General features: G+C 46.3%; 4 protein-coding genes across 4 annotated transcripts; all 4 read right to left on the minus strand.

The window, feature by feature from the left end:
- On the minus strand, positions 15 to 847 carry LOC8076208 (hydrophobic protein OSR8). The gene is made up of 2 exons (XM_002437928.2): positions 479 to 847; positions 15 to 403 (listed from the first exon to the last, which is right to left on the minus strand). The coding sequence occupies exons 1-2, from the start codon at positions 572 to 574 to the stop codon at positions 269 to 271; spliced, it is 231 nt and encodes a 76-aa protein (XP_002437973.1). The 5' UTR covers positions 575 to 847; the 3' UTR covers positions 15 to 268.
- Positions 3,889 to 5,598, minus strand: LOC8065421 (pentatricopeptide repeat-containing protein At3g25210, mitochondrial). Its single transcript, XM_002437929.2, has one exon. The coding sequence runs from the start codon at positions 5,570 to 5,572 to the stop codon at positions 4,379 to 4,381; it is 1,194 nt and encodes a 397-aa protein (XP_002437974.1). The 5' UTR covers positions 5,573 to 5,598; the 3' UTR covers positions 3,889 to 4,378.
- On the minus strand, positions 6,467 to 7,752 carry LOC8065422. The gene has a single exon (XM_021450316.1). The coding sequence runs from the start codon at positions 7,039 to 7,041 to the stop codon at positions 6,682 to 6,684; it is 360 nt and encodes a 119-aa protein (XP_021305991.1). The 5' UTR covers positions 7,042 to 7,752; the 3' UTR covers positions 6,467 to 6,681.
- On the minus strand, positions 10,652 to 12,472 carry LOC8065423 (hydroxycinnamoyltransferase 4). Its single transcript, XM_002437931.2, has one exon. It carries the CDS (start codon positions 12,244 to 12,246, stop codon positions 10,939 to 10,941), a length of 1,308 nt encoding a protein of 435 aa, XP_002437976.2. The 5' UTR covers positions 12,247 to 12,472; the 3' UTR covers positions 10,652 to 10,938.

Raw genomic sequence — 14,723 nt, forward strand, 5'->3', positions numbered from 1 at the left:
GGGAAAATGCGAGGGATTAATAACCATCTGCAGTTTCATTCACGAGCACAACTGATCGTGGTAGCGAAGTAACCCCAATTAACTGCACAGATCCCATGACACAAGATCTTTATGAAATGAATTCGTCCAGATTGTCAGATTGGACACACGAATTTACAGTTTACAGACGGGCACATGACGGATTTAGTCTACTAACCCAACAAAGAGATGCACACAGCACAGCGGACGGAGGTAGCAGCGGAGGCACGGGGATCTCTCCGTCCGTCGGTCAGGCGACGTAGACGTAGTCGTCGTCGGGGTCGCGGTGGCGGTGGGGGTCGACGGAGCAGATGACGTAGACGGCGTAGAGGACGCCGGGGAGGTAGCCGAGGATGGTGAGCAGCACGCTGATCCAGAACTCCAGCTGCCGGGAAACGCAAACGGGCTGTAAGGGCAGGGCAGGAAGGGATAAGGAAGAGGAGGGAGGAGCGGGACTCACGGAGCAGCAGCCGTGGCGGAGGCAGACGCCGAGGGGCGGGAGGAGGACCGAGCACAGCAGCTCCAGGCACCGGCAGCAGCACGAGCACAGACCCATCTCCTCCTCCGTCCCGCGGCCGGCCGCGCGCGTGCAGTTGCTGATTGATGGCGTCTCGGCCTCCGATCCTGGCGCGCTGTCCCGCTCGCTTGCTCTGGGAAACTGGGAGGTGGGATTCACGGCAGCCGAGCGCGGACCGGGAAACGATTTTTTCCCCTCCTCTCTCTCTCTCTCTCTCTCTCTAGGTTTTCCCCCTCTTCTCTTCGAGGGGAAGGAACTAGAACTCCACCAATCAGCACGGCACGACGCGGTATCGCGCGAGCTGGGGCGAGTCAACAATGAAAATTTTTACGTGTCACTCCAGGAGTCAAGGTTACGTCTATAAGACTTTTTTTTTTTGGCTGATTACGAGAACGACGGAGCTACGAAGACGCTTGTGTGCTGAATGTAATGCTGAACATGGGGAAACGACTATGGCCCTGTTTAGATTGGGGATAAAATTTTTTTGATGTCACATTGCATATGTCGGAAGAATGTTGGGAGGAGTTTTTAAAAACTAATAAAAAAAATAAATTACATAGTTCGTTTAGAAACTGCAAGACAAATCTATTAAATATAATTAATCTGTCATTAGCACATATAGGTTACTGTAGCACTTAAGACTAATCATGGACTAAATAGACTTAAAAGATTCGTCTCGCGATTTTCAACTAAACTTTGTAATTAGTTTATTTGTTTATCTACATTTAATGTTTCGCATGTGTTCAAAGATTCGATGGGATGGATGAAAAATTTTTGAGTGGGAAACTAAAGAGGGCCTATACCGAGCTACGTAGGGGATGACAGGCAGGTAACACTTTGAGAAGACAATTGGCTAGGCTAACCTTGTCATTTTCTTTTTGAGATGTGTAGTATATCTTTGCAACAACATGCAACGATAGCTGAGAATTGCATAAGGGCCCCACCTAAAAACTTTTTATCCATCACATCGAATATTTAAACGTATATATGAAGCATTAAATATAGATGAAAACAAAAACTAATTACACAGTTTAGTTGTAAATCATGAGACGAATCTTTTAAGTTTAATTAGTCTATGATTAGTCATAACTGCTACAATAACCCACATGTACTAATGACGGATTAATGAGACTTAATAAATTCGTCTCACAGTTTCTAGGTGAGCTACGTAATTTGTTATTTTATTAGTCTACGTTTAGTACTTTAAATATGTACCGACATGTTTGATGTGACACCCAAAAACTTTTCATGTTAGAACTAAACAAGGCCTAAATATATTGAAATCAAAATCACTTGCTCTTGTAAGTAGTTTTTTTGGCACAACCTCGCGTGAGTTATCCTTGAGTTATACCGTCCTCTATCCCAATTGGTCATTTTGACTTTTCTAAAATATTTTTGGTTTTTTTAAGGCCTTGTTTAGTTTTCAAAAAAAAAATCAGGATTTCCCGTTACATCGAATCTTGCAGCACATGCATGGAGCATTAAACATAGATATAAAACAAAAACTAATTGCACAGTTTGCCTATAAATCGCGAGATGAATCTTTTGAACTTAGTTAGTCCATGATTGGATAATATTTGTCAAATAAAAGCGAAAGTGCTACAGTGCCCAAAAACCCAAAATTTTGGCAATTGAACAAGGCCTAAGTACAATGGCAACGGATCAAGTGCAAACTTATCTCCTGTGCAAACTCTAATCTGGACAGCAGGATGTTGATCCAAGCCTCCAAGGGAGTGCATGAGAGAGGTGGAAGGAGGGATTTGTAAAAATGTGATTAAGAGCGAGCGGTTAAGTGCAAAATTACCCAATCTCTCCCCACCCCTTAGATCAACATCCCGTGGTCCAGATTAGAGTTTGCACATTTTGCATGGAAGATAAGTTTGCACAAGATCGTACAATAGCTTTTGCTATGCACTTAGATATACAACATGTCTAGATACAAAATAAGAATTAAACGATTTATAAATTAGAACCAAGAAAATATTTTTTTTATGTTGGATGGGATGTATGACGGCCTGCTCCAAACACAAACAGGCACACACGCTTGGCCAGTTGGCCTCAACTCCACTAAGGCCTTGTTTAGTTCCGAAAACTGAAAAATTTTTGGAACTGTAGCACTTTCGTTTGTTTGTGGTAAATATTGCCCAACCATAGACTAACTAGGCTCAAAAGATTCGTCTCGTGATTTACAGTCAAACTGTGTGATTAGTTTTTATTTTCGTCTATATTTAATGCTTCATGCATATGTCGCAAGATTCGATGTGACAGGGAATCTTGAAAACTTTTTGGATTTCGGGGTGAACTAAACAAGGCCTAAACGAAATTATACGAGCTACTTCAGTGTTTTGATTATGAGATAGCGATCCAGCTGTTCATTTGGCTGACAAGTAGAAAATATTGTTCGCTAATTTATTGTAAGAAAAAAAATATTACTGAATAGCTAATAGATTCGGTTGATAAACTCAAGCAAAGTCATCTACGACCAAATTGCTCAAACTACGTTTTGATGAAAGCTGTCACCCATCTTGCTTCTCATGATAGGTTAACCTGCCTCCTCACCTCATTGGTGCTTGTCCACCACCTACAACCACATGGAAACCCAAGAATTTCACAGAAAATAGTATAGAATTTCACATGAATTAGTTCATTTTTCAACCAAAAAAAACGAAGGATCAGGGGAAAAATCTCGCATTCCAAAGGGGCCCTAACCTATCGCTACCCTCCTATACAATCAATGGTGGGGTTAACGGTTAAAAAAGGGATTCCCCACTACTCTGATACATCATACATGGGCTGGAGCTGGACATATAATCCGTTATATAATGGGTAAACACAGATAAACATCTCAGAGTTCTTGTACTACCTTCTATCAGTGATCCAGGATATAAGCTTTTTATTTGGAATACCAATACATAAACTAGAGAAACATAATGCCAAGGAACATAAACGAGCCATTCCAACTGTGCACTTTATGAGCTAAATATAACATGTGTAAACCACTGAAATTTTATGCAGCCTATGTCACATATGATACCTAGAATAATTTTCCTGAATGGCTGCACCAGGATTTACTTCAAATGTTGCCATTGAAAGTGAGCTGCCATCCCGTAAAGTTTAACTCCAGTCATATCGAATGTTTAGACACGTGCATGAAGAACTAAATATAGACTATTTACAAAACTAAAAACACAGTTAGAGAGTAATTTACGAGACGAATCTTTTAAGCTAATTAGTCCATGATTAAACACTAATTACCAAATAAAACAAAAGAGTTACAGTACTGTTAAACTTTAACACCTCCAACCAAACACCCCCTAATGTACTACCTTCTATCAGTAATCCAGGATATAAGCTTTTTATTTTGAATACCAATACATAAACTAGAGAAACATAATGCCAAGGAACATAAACGAGCCATTCCAATTGTGCACTTTATGAGCTAAATATAACATGTGTAAACCACTGAAATTTTATGCAGCCTATGTCACATATGATACCTAGAATAATTTTCATGAATGCTGCGCCAGGATTTACTTCAAATGTTGCCATTGAAAGTGAGCTGCTATCCCGACAGTGGTCACTGCAACTTGTAGTATAATCACATCGGTGGACGCATGCCAACAAGGCAACAATGCAAGAATTTTAATGCCACACCTCCCATAAGGTATTCTCCAGGTCTTCTCTGAACCTTGGGCCGTGCATCAATCATGCTTGCGTAGCACTTGTGTGAGTTGCGTGACTCTTGTACATCAATTCATTGCGAATCTTCAAGCAGATCTAGCCAGTCTTCTCAACTAAAACTAGCCATGCATTTGATTTTGGATGACCATATGTTGAACATTTTTAATCATCACAACCCTTGTCAAGGACAGGTTGGCTGTTTTGATGAGGCTGGGAAATCCAGTGCAGCCCATCGAGCAATTCTGAGTACATCCTCTGGTCCAATGGCCCTCGTTTCCTCCCTTTCAGCTCCTCCAGCACCTCAAATGCCTCCTCTGTTCGTCCAGCCCGACACAGCTCCTCCAGCAGTGTCCTGTAGGTGATCATATCTGGCTTCCTCCCACAATCCAACATATCCAGCAGCACCCGCCTTGATTCCTCAAACCGCCATTCCAATGCCAATGCCGACACGGCGATCATATACACGCCTCCAGATGGCACAAATCCCTTGTCCCTCATCTCTGCAAAATACTCCATCCCCTTATCCGACCTGCCCTTCTGAAACATGGCCTTGACAATATAGCCATAGGTGAACTCGTTGGGTTCACAGCCATACAGCGGCATTTCACGAAACACCTTGAGGGCCTCGTCTATCTCCACACACCGTGCGTAGGCCTTGATGATGAGGTTGAGCAAGAATGTGTCCGGAACTACGCCGGAGGCCTTCATCTGGCGGGAGAGGGACCGGACGGCATGGAGGTAAACCATCGACGCCGGTGGGCGGCGCACGCGGCGGACGACGGCGGTGAGGAGGAGCGTGTAGGTCTCGACGTCCGGGCGGCATCCTGCGGCGGCGGGCATGGCACGCATTTTGTTGAACAGGTCGAAGGCGAGCGGGAACAGGCTGCGGCGCGCGCAGCAGAAGCGGAGGCAGGCGTTGAAGAGCCTGAGGTCGGGCGCGCAGGCCCCCGCGAAGACGTCGTGGACGAGGGCCTCGGCTGCGGCGGGGCGGCGGCCGGACGAGGCCGCGGTGAGCGCGGCGAGGTAGGATTCGGGCGCGTGTCGGAACCCCGGTCGCAGCGCGGCCCAGCGGAAGAGCGCGAGCGCGAGGTCCGGGTCCTCCTCGGCGGTGATCGCCGCGGCGAGATCGGACGCGGTGAAGCCCGGGCGCAGCCGCGTGACCCACGCCGCGAACTGTTCGTCCGGGGGAGTGCGGACGGGGGACGGCGCGGGGGTGGTGGGATCCGGGTCGGGAGGGAGAGGGTGTGTGGAGGAAGTGGTGGTGAGAAGGCGGGTGTGGAGGAGGAGGTTGTGCTGGTGGCGGGCGAGGCGGCGCGCCGCGGCGGCGGTGGCGGTGGCGGCGGCGAGCAGCGCCATGGGGGTGGGCTTGGTGGTCTGCACCGTGTCGGGTTCACTGGACTCAACGAGGAGAGAGGGGCTAGCGAGCCGCGAGCCCGCGACGGTGATGGCCACGTGGGCCGAGACATCCAGGGGCTCAGGGAGGCCCAGCTTTGCTGACAGTTGGGCCGTGTGACTGGCGCCATCTCAAGTGGGCCGCCGAACCCAACGTTGATCAGGTTCGCTCTCCCAGGCCCAGGGCCCGCAGAGGCAGTAGAGCAGTGAGCCTGTGACGCGGTTCAGGCTGACAAAAGGAAGAAAACAACCCTTTTAATTCACACTTGTAAAACCAAATAGGTGTACGAAAATATGCTCCTTGACAAGAGAAACTAGTAGTAGTATCAATTTGATATTATAGTATTTGATATGTATCGATTTAATTAAGTTCAGAGGGATTTGCCAAGCTTCTTATTATGCTTAAAAATCGCTTGTATCATAGGACTGAGAGTATAAAACAATATGGTTAGAGCTCCAAGGTTCAAAATAATGTTGTATAACAGTTTTAACCGTACTGCCACGCTACGATATGGCATACAGTATGTTCGCTTGTTTGGAAAGGCATGGCTGAAAGTACTGTTTAACTGATTTTTTGTGAGAGAAAAAATACTATTAAATAACTACTAGCAGATTCGGCGAATAAGTTCAATCGAACTGAACCATATTTGGACGCTATCACAGCTAAGACTGCTACAGAGGTGTTTAGCACTGCTAACCATATGTTTAGCACAACTGTTCACATTCAAGCTAAAACTAAGGTCTAGTCACTTGGACTTTGCTGCTAATCTATTGTGAATTCAGTTTGATGTTTAATTTATGAATCTAGGGTGGTATTGTGGACTTATTTAGCTGTTTCATTTTTTTGTGTTCGACATGTAGTTGGATTATATATATTCTATATGTATCTGAAAATCGGCTTAAATTATATGCCACTGTCCCACTCAAAATTTTCCTTCATAAGGATTTACACGTGCTGATCAAGGAGGGAGAGACATGAAATTCTGTTTGCATCAATCTTGGCAGAGCTTAGATCAGTAGCCAAGACGCTTGACAGATCGAAGCAGTTGCCGTCGCAGACCTCGCCGTCACACTCAGACCATGGAGACGGCGGCGCCATCGCGGGCGTCCTCGTCCTCTCGCTCCTTCCTCTCGCGGCGGCCGCGGCGGCGGCGGAGCAGGGCGAGTGCGAGCGCGGCGGCCACGACGCCCAGGAGGTCGGCGGCGGCGTCCTTGGGCGAAGCGCCGGCGGAGCCGAAGAGCCCGGCCTCGTCCGCGACCTCCTTGGCGGCGCCGGCCGCGAGCGAGGCCGCGGAGCCGACGGCCACGGCGCGGCGTCGGAGGCCGGGGCGCGCGCTGCGGCCGGCGAGCGCGGCGGCGAGCAGGGCGATGAGGAGGCACGCCACGGCGTGCTGCAGCTTGTCCGGGGCCACCCACTCGTCGTCCCACTCCATCCGCCACCACGGATCCGGTTCAGAATGCCTGCCTCTGTCCCTCCCCCGACCCTGACCGTCAGTCTCTCCCCGCCTCCCGCAGCTCCGCTTCAGTCGTTGGGTCGGCGGCAGGACGGAGGGGGCTGCTGCGAACTTTGGTGGATCTGCGACTGCGAGGAAGGAAAAGCGGCTCTAGGAGGCACGGGCACGAGATCGGTATGCTCTCGGCGAGTCGGCGTCATCGATTCCTTGATGGCGAAGCATCTGACGCGCAAAGGTCAATCGGTGCACATGCGACATGCCAATAGCCGATAGTGGTGGTGGGCACTGCACTGGGGAGGCATCAGCGCCGGCGCGTCATGAGTAGCCGGACGGACCTGTGCGTCTCGCGGCGGGCAGAGGATAGCCGGAACCGGAATGGGGATGGCGGCGACGGTGGTGGCATCGACGTCGGCCTGGCGGCTTGCGCGCCTCACCTGGGGTGGAAATTGGAATATGCTGTGTCTTCTGCTTGCCAGCCTGTGCCGACTGTACTGCGTGATCGAAAAGCGAAAAGTGGTTCTCCTGACAGGCCAGTAACACCTATGGCCGAAGCCGGCCAACTGCCCAAGTTCAGCAACGCTCTATGGCCCAAGCCCGCCAAGGCGCCAACGACCAAGCTCACCCTTGGCCCTTGTTTAGTTCCTAAAAAATTTCAAAATTCTCCGTCACATTAAATTTTACGGCAAATGCATGGAGTATTAAATTTAGACGAAAACAAAAACTAATTACACAGTTTGCTTGAAAACCGCGAGATGAATCTTTTGACGCTAATTAGTCTATGATTGGACAATATTTGTCACAAACAAACGAAAATGCTACAGTTCCCAAAATGCAAAATTTTTGCCAACTAAACAAGGCCTTGATAGAATATTTGTTTTAAAAAACAGTATACTCTATTGTTCTAAATTAGTATGCTGTATACGTAGTTATTACTTCAGTTTGATGCTAAATCAAATTATTATAAATTAAATTAAGTTTCCTAAGAAGTTTTATAAGTTAAAATAATTGTGCAATCAAAATATATTTAAAAAAATAATAAAAATAAGTTGATTTTAGATGCTGGTGTATTTTTTCATAAGCCGTCGAAGAATCCGAGTTGAAGTCTAATTTAGAAAAAAAAAAGTCAAAACAAACTATAATTTGGAACCCAAGTAGTAGACATAAGAGATAAATCTATGTAGGCTGGCCAATCAGTTTAGATCGATGCTTCGATTCTGTTATTGGGTGCAAACACATTTTGGTTTGAAGAGTGACCATCAGTGTGGCTTCTTTGGTTCGAAGTTCGGCTTTCATCGAAGTTAGTAGCCATAATTGAGCAATGGCGCATCGTAGAGAAGAGGACAGGATGGAGGAGGCTTTTGCTACTAGAAAAATAATTTTAAGAGACAGGATTGAATTATTATTATTTTTTGAGGTGGCCACACCTAACGACCGCTCAGTAAATGGTCAAGGGCTTCACAAAAATGGTCGTCCATAAAAAATCATTTATGGAGACGGACGTTCTAAGATGATCGCCGCTAAAAATTATCTATTAACAAAGACCGTCATTTTAAGATATCCGTCTAAGGATTTTTTGGAGATGGGCATTTTACGACGACTGCCTCCATTAGTTGATGGTTTTTTCAATCATTCTAAACGTGCATCTTCTAAAATCGATTTACAGAGACAGACGCCTTAAGATGTTCGTCTCTATAAATAGTTGCATTAGAAAACAATTCATAATTTTTTCATATGTGAACTGGGATGAAGACAAATTTTGTAGTTAAACAGTTTTTAATTAAAATTGTTTAGGGTCCAAAATATTATTGTAAGTTAATGGATTTTGAAATTTAAAACTTTAAATTATTAAACAATCTCATATGTTGACATGATATGTACGAATTATATTTATAAATATAGTCTACATATTTATAATTAAAAGGTTTTTTAAAGTTGTTTAGAGTTTTTTTACCGAAGTCAACAAGAGAAATCCTAACTTATTTTTAAATTTTTTATTCAAAACCTGTTTAAATTTTCTCCCACAGGGAGTTGAACCTAGGCCTCCCGAATGCTATCCAGGTGCTCTAACCACTAGGCTAGAGTTTTAAATGTGTCCTAAGTTTGCATATTTTGAAATTCGAAATTGTAGAATTGCTAAACCACCTCGAATGTTCACATAGTTAATATAGTTCTAGTGTCCGACCTGAACTATATATTTGCTGCTAATAAGTTTTTTATTTGAAGTTGGTTAGAGTCTCAAATATTTGTTTTGAAGTCACATATTCTGAGATTTAAATTTTTTTATTTTTTAGACAATATCAAATAGAGAGAAATTCTATACTAAATTTACAATAATGCTTGACAAGATTTAAAGCTTTATATATATTGAAAGTATTTTCATTTGAGTTTATTTAATAACAAAAATATTCAATATAGAATTACAAAATATTAATATAAAACAATAGCCGGTCACAGTAGTCTTGGTCCTTATTTCTCCAGCCCGGCTGAATATAATCCAACTTTGCAAAAAGTAAAGAATGCATCAAACTAATGCTAATTAACGCCCCTTTATTATTTGAAACGAGGGATTTCCCCCCTATTTCCTGTATTTTTTTTTTTTGTAAAATAAACTGATTTCAATAATTTTTTTACACGGTTCTTATAAAATCTTTGTGTCAGGAAGAGGCCTGAGAGCATATCGAAGAGTTTTTCTAAACTTCTCTATCTAAATTATTATTTAGAAAGTCATTTGTATAAAAAATATTTTCTATATCTTTCACTCCCTCTAATAGTGCACTCTATAGAATTATTCTTGTATTCTATCTTTAGCTAGTGAGAAAACTAGATTAAAAGATGAATATAGTCGCATGACACATGACACGGCAACATGTAATAACAGATCGTGTATTGTCACGGCAGATGAAATGTCACTACAGTATAATTGTACTACGCTTGACGGAGCAAATGGTACGGCCGTTGAGCGCTGGACCACATTTAGGTCTTCTATCAGCCTGTTTGTTTTCCCGAATCAATCAATCGATCTTCATTGGGCCCATCACGGGCCGATTTTTTGAGAGATGAATCGGTCGCAGCGGCTAAGTCGTGTTGTTTGTTTGAGTTTATTACGCGAATTTAACAGCCATTTAACAGTGTTTTTCTCTCCTAATAAATTAGCCAACAATACTTTCTGCCATGACTTATCAGCCAAACGAACGATCTGTGCTGTATTTTTTTCTTAGAAATTACATGAGTTCTTTTTTTAAAGAATTACACATAGTATAAGGAGATATTCAAACACGCACGTACACTCACTTTTGTGAACATAAGTACGCTAACCCTATCCTTATGAGTATTTTTAAAGAACTAAGTTGGGAGATCTTGAGATTCACGAAGTCAGCACAAGCGCATCGCTGTCGATTGGGGCCGTCGTCTGCGACTAAAAACAAAATACCGATAAATTTTAGAATAAATATATGAAAATACGAGCATTCATGCCAAATCGAGAACTTTAACTCGCCCCACCATAAAAAAATCGAACCAACCGATCAGATCAATTACAGGAGTTCTTGAAGGCGGTGGAGCATATATGGGAAGTATTATCTTCAGCATGTGTGGCGAAGTAAAACATTTGTAAAATAAACTGATTTCTATACATTTTTATACACAGTTCTTGTAATAGCTCTCTCTGCACCAACCGACGATCGACAAGGACTCCAAGTCGCCTGAGCAATAGAGAGACAACGAAGAACGGTGGTACGGTAAGTATCTGCTGGTCAGGCAGAGGTGTGTACACAACTACTACACATACACCTCGTACGACCCACCAACCCCTCAACATATACTACACAGTAGTAGTACGTAGTACGACGGATGCACGGTTACGTAGGCGTGCTATCTTCATATCGTCTGCAGCCTCGCGACCTCGTCGGCGAACACCTTCCTGAACTCCGGCATGCTCTCGGGCTCCAGCGACAGCGCGAGCGCGACGGCGCCTTCCTTCCCGGGCGCCTGCATCACGTACACGAACCCACTGTAGTACATGAGCGCCGGCCCCATGAAGACGGGCGCTCCCCACCCGAAGTCCGAGTCGTGCAGCGACATCCCCATCCAGCTGATGGCCCGCAGGTGCGCCCGCGAGATGCCGCTCCGGGGCAGGTTCATGGCGTCCACGCCTTCCAGGTAGTCCACCAGCGACCGCGCGTAGTCGTCCCCCTGGCTCGTCGCCGCCAGCGCGCGCCGCGCCGCGTACCCCACGGGGTTGCCCACCACCTCCCCGACCGTGGCCAGCGCCGACGTCCGGATCACCGCGTTCCCGAAGTACCCCGGCGGGAGCGGCGGGGCAAGGCGCGCGCGCATGTCCACCATGGAGAAGAGCCGCGTCTCGGCGTCGGCCGGGAGCGACCGCGCGCGGCACGCGCACTGCCACACCAGCGCCACCACGGCGCGGAACGTCGACGCGCCCGCGCACCGCGCCTTGAGCGCCGATACCTGCGACTTGCTCAGCGTGATGATGGCGCTCGCGTAGGCGGAGCCCGCGGCAACCGCGTGCTCCGGCGCCGGCTCCGGCTTGTACTCCGGGTGGTCGTACAACACCGCGCGCGTCGCCGGGGGACGCGCGCTCAGCAGCCTGTGGTCGAAGCACGGCGGCAGGGGCGCGTCGCCGCCGCCGCCGCCGCCGCCGCGGGCGATGCTGGCCCACGTCTCCACGAAGTGCGCGGCGCTCCTGGCGTCCACGACGGAGTGGTGCAGGGCGAGACCGAGCACGACGCCGCCGCAGCGCAGGCGGGTGACCTGCGCGAACAGCAGCGGGCACGGCGGGTTGGGCGCGGGCGTGGCGGGTACCAGCAGGTGCCGCATCTCGTCGCACGGCACGAACTCGTTCAGCAGCTCGTCCAGCGCGTACTCCGACCGCGCCGTCACGAACACGGCGCCCTCGCCCGTGCAGTCGATCTGGACGCGCCCCGTGGCGGCGTCGAGGCCGAGGCGGCCGGCCAGCGGGTAGAACGCCACCAGCGCCCGGGCGAGGCTGTCCTTGACGGCGTCGGCCTCGAAGAACTCCGGCTTGTTGTTCGTTCGGTAGAAGTAGACCGTCGGCGTGTACCCGCGGCGCGCGGCCAGGTCGAGGTTGGACAGCCAGACGGCGCCCGCCGGCGTCTCCTCGGCCGGGACGACCAGCTCCGTCGACAACAGCTCTACCATTGCCATCCGGTGCTACCCTGGGGGCTGTTGGCTGTTGCGTGCCCTGACGACGACGGTGGATTGTCTGCCCTAGCTAGAGCTAGCTAGCTGATGCTGCTGTGCGTGAGTTGTTCTTGCTGGCTTGTCTGCGTTTCTCTTGTTCCGCTGCTCTGCTGTGATCGATGTGGGGTTGGGATGGTGGCTTCATTCGATCTGCGAGGGTTATATATAGGAAGGGCTGAACGCCTGAACGGGCGCGGGGGTCGGGGGCGGTTGGACTTGGACTGGAACTGGGTTGGTGGTGGCGAATTCGTGGTGGCTGGGCGGCTGGATATGTTGTAGAAGTGCGCGCCAATTTCGCATGTGCAGAAGTAGTATGAAATTATTGACTCGGTTGACTGGATGCATGCTCCAAAGCGAGTGCCGAGTGGAGAAATTCGAAGAAATTTCCTTTGGAAAGGTTCAGAGGCTTCACGAGGAGGTCATTGCCTGGTCAATTTGGAGGAGAACCTGTCGCCCAAAAGTTTTAGGAGGCCTTTTAATCAAGGATCTTCAAAAATTCAATAGAGTATTGCGCTACGGTTGGTTGTGCCTGAAGGGGGGGGGGGGGGGGGGGTGGGATCTTGACAGGCCTTGGACAGGATCCAACATCAACACAACTCCTGCAGAAACAGAACTATTTAGGAATGGCACCTCAGTCTCTGTAGGTGATGGACTGCGTGCAAATTTTTGGCATTGGAAGTGCACCAAAGCAAATTGCACTTCTATATATGTTCCAAATTGGCTTGGTGGAAAAATTTAACTGTGGCCCGAGCATTGACAGGAAATTTATTTATGGATGCGTGGTCTGCGACGTATGTCCACCAATCAAGAGTTAAGGCAGTATGTGACACTTTGGCCCTGTTTAGTTCCCTCTGCTAAATTTTAGCTAGCTAAACTTTAATCACTTTAGTAGCTAAAGTTTCAAACCCACTGACTAAAATGAGCTAAAATAGTTTAGTTCCATTAGTCACCCAGCAAAGGGAACCAAACAGGCCCTTTGTAGCCAGTCCAACTAGATGATCGAGGAGATCAGATCACTAGGTGTTTTTACAACAGATGGCAACAACACTGTAAGATCAACCTACGATGTCTAGCTAATTGGTTCAGGAGATAAAGGAAGGGATGGGAAGAGTGAGTGGGTCTCTACACACAATAAAAATGATATTTGGAACAAAAAAGAGACTAGATTATTGTATGGCTTGCCTATTATACTAATATGTTGCTGACTTGGCTTGGCTGATAGCCAAGCTTATCAAACTTGCTCTAACTAGTGTAGTGGTCGTACGTGGAGTTGCGAAGCAGTGAGTGTATGGTTCCAACAACTAGGGTTAGTGCATGGATTTAGAAATAGATAAATAACCGTGTGCATGTATCTTTGCTGAAAAGGAGATACCTTGGCAAATACTCAAGTTGACTGCCCACGTTTTTATCGTCTGGAACTCTTAAAAAATATATGCCGCGCTGGGCTACAAGTAAATGTCTTGGCTGCATATAGTTTTACGATGTATGCATTCATTTTAACAAAGGAAACTTACTGAGGGGGTCTTCTCTCTAGTCTAGTGAAAAATATGGTCCACAAAGTTAGCACACTTCATAAAAAAAAAAGAAAAATGAAAGAAGCCTAGTATCGTGCAACAGGCGATGATCACTAGTCAATATTGGTCCAAAGATGGTTGGTGGAGAGAAGAACCAATCAGAAGTGTGCCAAGCCGAGCGGCTTGCAAGCAGGCCAAAAGATGACCGAGTCTGAGCCTTGTTTAGCTCGCCGTCCAAAAACTTTTCACCAAAAACATCGAATATGTGAATATATACATAGAGCATTAAATATAAATAAAAAACTAATTATACAGTTTAGTTATGAATCGTGAGACGTATTTTTAAGCATATTTAATCTATAATTAGCCATAAATGCTATAATAATCTAGTATTAATAAATTTGTCTCACAGTTTTTAGGCGAGCTATGTAATTTGTTTTTTATTAGTTTATGTTTAATACTTTAAATATATACTAGCATATCCGATGTGACACCTAAAAATTTTCATTTTACGAACTAAACAAAGTTTTATTTCTCCAACCTGGCCCAATACAACTTTGCAATGTAAAGAATGCATCAAACTGTGTTCAACACGTTTCTTAGGGCGTCCTCAACAGGAGAAGGAAATTGCCGGGCAGAGATTTATTTTTTCTGCGTGACTCAATTACAGACGCGATACACGAGCGCATACTCACCTCTATGAACGTACGTGCGCATACCTTATCTCTATTAGCACCTCCGAAGAACTAAGTTACATCAAAATCTCGAGATTGATAAAATCATATCATAACCGTCTCGTTATTGAAGGGCACATTGTCTATCACTAAAATAATAATTAAACGAAGAACAAAAACTATCTGAACTACAGTCAGTTCGCTCATCGCCAGGTGAAATAATAATCTCAGAAAACAATAAAAAGACAACATC

Source organism: Sorghum bicolor, chromosome 10 (assembly GCF_000003195.3).
Source record: "Sorghum bicolor cultivar BTx623 chromosome 10, Sorghum_bicolor_NCBIv3, whole genome shotgun sequence".
Classification (NCBI taxonomy): Eukaryota; Viridiplantae; Streptophyta; class Magnoliopsida; order Poales; family Poaceae; genus Sorghum; species Sorghum bicolor.